Source organism: Buceros rhinoceros, unplaced genomic scaffold (assembly GCF_000710305.1).
Source record: "Buceros rhinoceros silvestris isolate BGI_N320 unplaced genomic scaffold, ASM71030v1 scaffold14513, whole genome shotgun sequence".
NCBI classification, from domain to species: Eukaryota; Metazoa; Chordata; class Aves; order Bucerotiformes; family Bucerotidae; genus Buceros; species Buceros rhinoceros.
Window position 1 is genome coordinate 7,842 of NW_010404300.1, and position 968 is coordinate 8,809.

The 968-nt window shown below is 59.8% G+C and overlaps 1 protein-coding gene across 1 annotated transcript in view; it reads left to right on the forward strand.

Moving 5' to 3' along the window:
- The window catches only part of CCDC183 (coiled-coil domain containing 183), a gene marked incomplete at its 3' end in the record, with an annotated part of 4,671 nt that extends 3,928 nt beyond the window's left edge, over positions 1-743 (forward strand). Inside the window, exons 12-14 of the mRNA XM_010133354.1 lie at positions 26-142; positions 286-405; positions 647-743. Of these exons, the coding sequence (XP_010131656.1) occupies positions 26-142; positions 286-405; positions 647-743 (334 nt within the window). The remainder of the gene's footprint in view (positions 1-25; positions 143-285; positions 406-646) is intronic.
- Positions 744-968: the final 225 nt, after the last annotated feature.

Below are 968 nucleotides of genomic sequence, written 5' to 3' on the forward strand. Positions count from 1 at the left end.
GCGGCTGGCGCTGCAGCGGGAAGAGGCTCGGCTGGAGCAGAAGAGGGCCCAAATGCAACAGAACCAGGAGCTTTTCTTCCTGATCGAGAGTGGCACCAACAAGCTCTTTGCCGATCTGCACGGCATCACTGTGCCTGGCCAGGTACCTGTGCAGTGCTGGGGTGAACACGGCCCCAGCCAGTGCTTGGTGGTGCAATGGCACAGCACAGTGTCCCTCGATGCAGCCACCATCACCCCGAGAGGCTCATTTGCACCACCAAGGTTGTCTTCTCCCTCTGACTCCAGGATGACTCCATCAAGGCCGAGAGCTTGGAGGAGAAGCTCCAGTGCTGTCGGCAGAAGCTGCAGCACCTGGTGCAGCGAGCAGCCAGCCTGCCCCCACACAGCCTTGATGAGGACAACCAGGTGAGTGGGGGCTCCATCCCTGCTGTGGTCCTTGGAGACCCCCACAGGGCTCTCCCGGGTGGCTCATCGCAGTGTCCTTCCAGCTGGAGGGCATGGAGCTGGCCCCAGGGAAGAGCCCTGTTGTAGCTCAGCCCCAGGTGGCCCTGGGCACCATGGGGTGTCCCCTCTGTGGGCACAGCGAGGTGGGGCACCCCTTGGGTCGTAAAACCCTTCAGCAATTAAGCCCGCGTGTCTTTCACAGGCTTTGGTGAAATTAATGTGTTTGGTGGAAGAAACAACCGCCAATGACCCACGGAACCTGAAGATTTCCTTGCAGGATGTTGGCGGCAGCACCCAAGGTAGGAGAGTACAGCAGGGACACATCCCTCAGAAACTGTCCCAGCCCCTGCCCACTGGCATTTCTGGGTGTCTTCGCCTGTCTCCCAGTGTCCTAGCAGAGTTGCCTCCAGACTTTGGGACTGGCCTTGGCTGTCTCTGAGGCTTTGAGCATGGGTGTTGGTTTTAGGAGGGGTTGGGGGAGATGGAAGGCAGCTGGTGGAATGGTGAGTGTGGAACCACAGCAG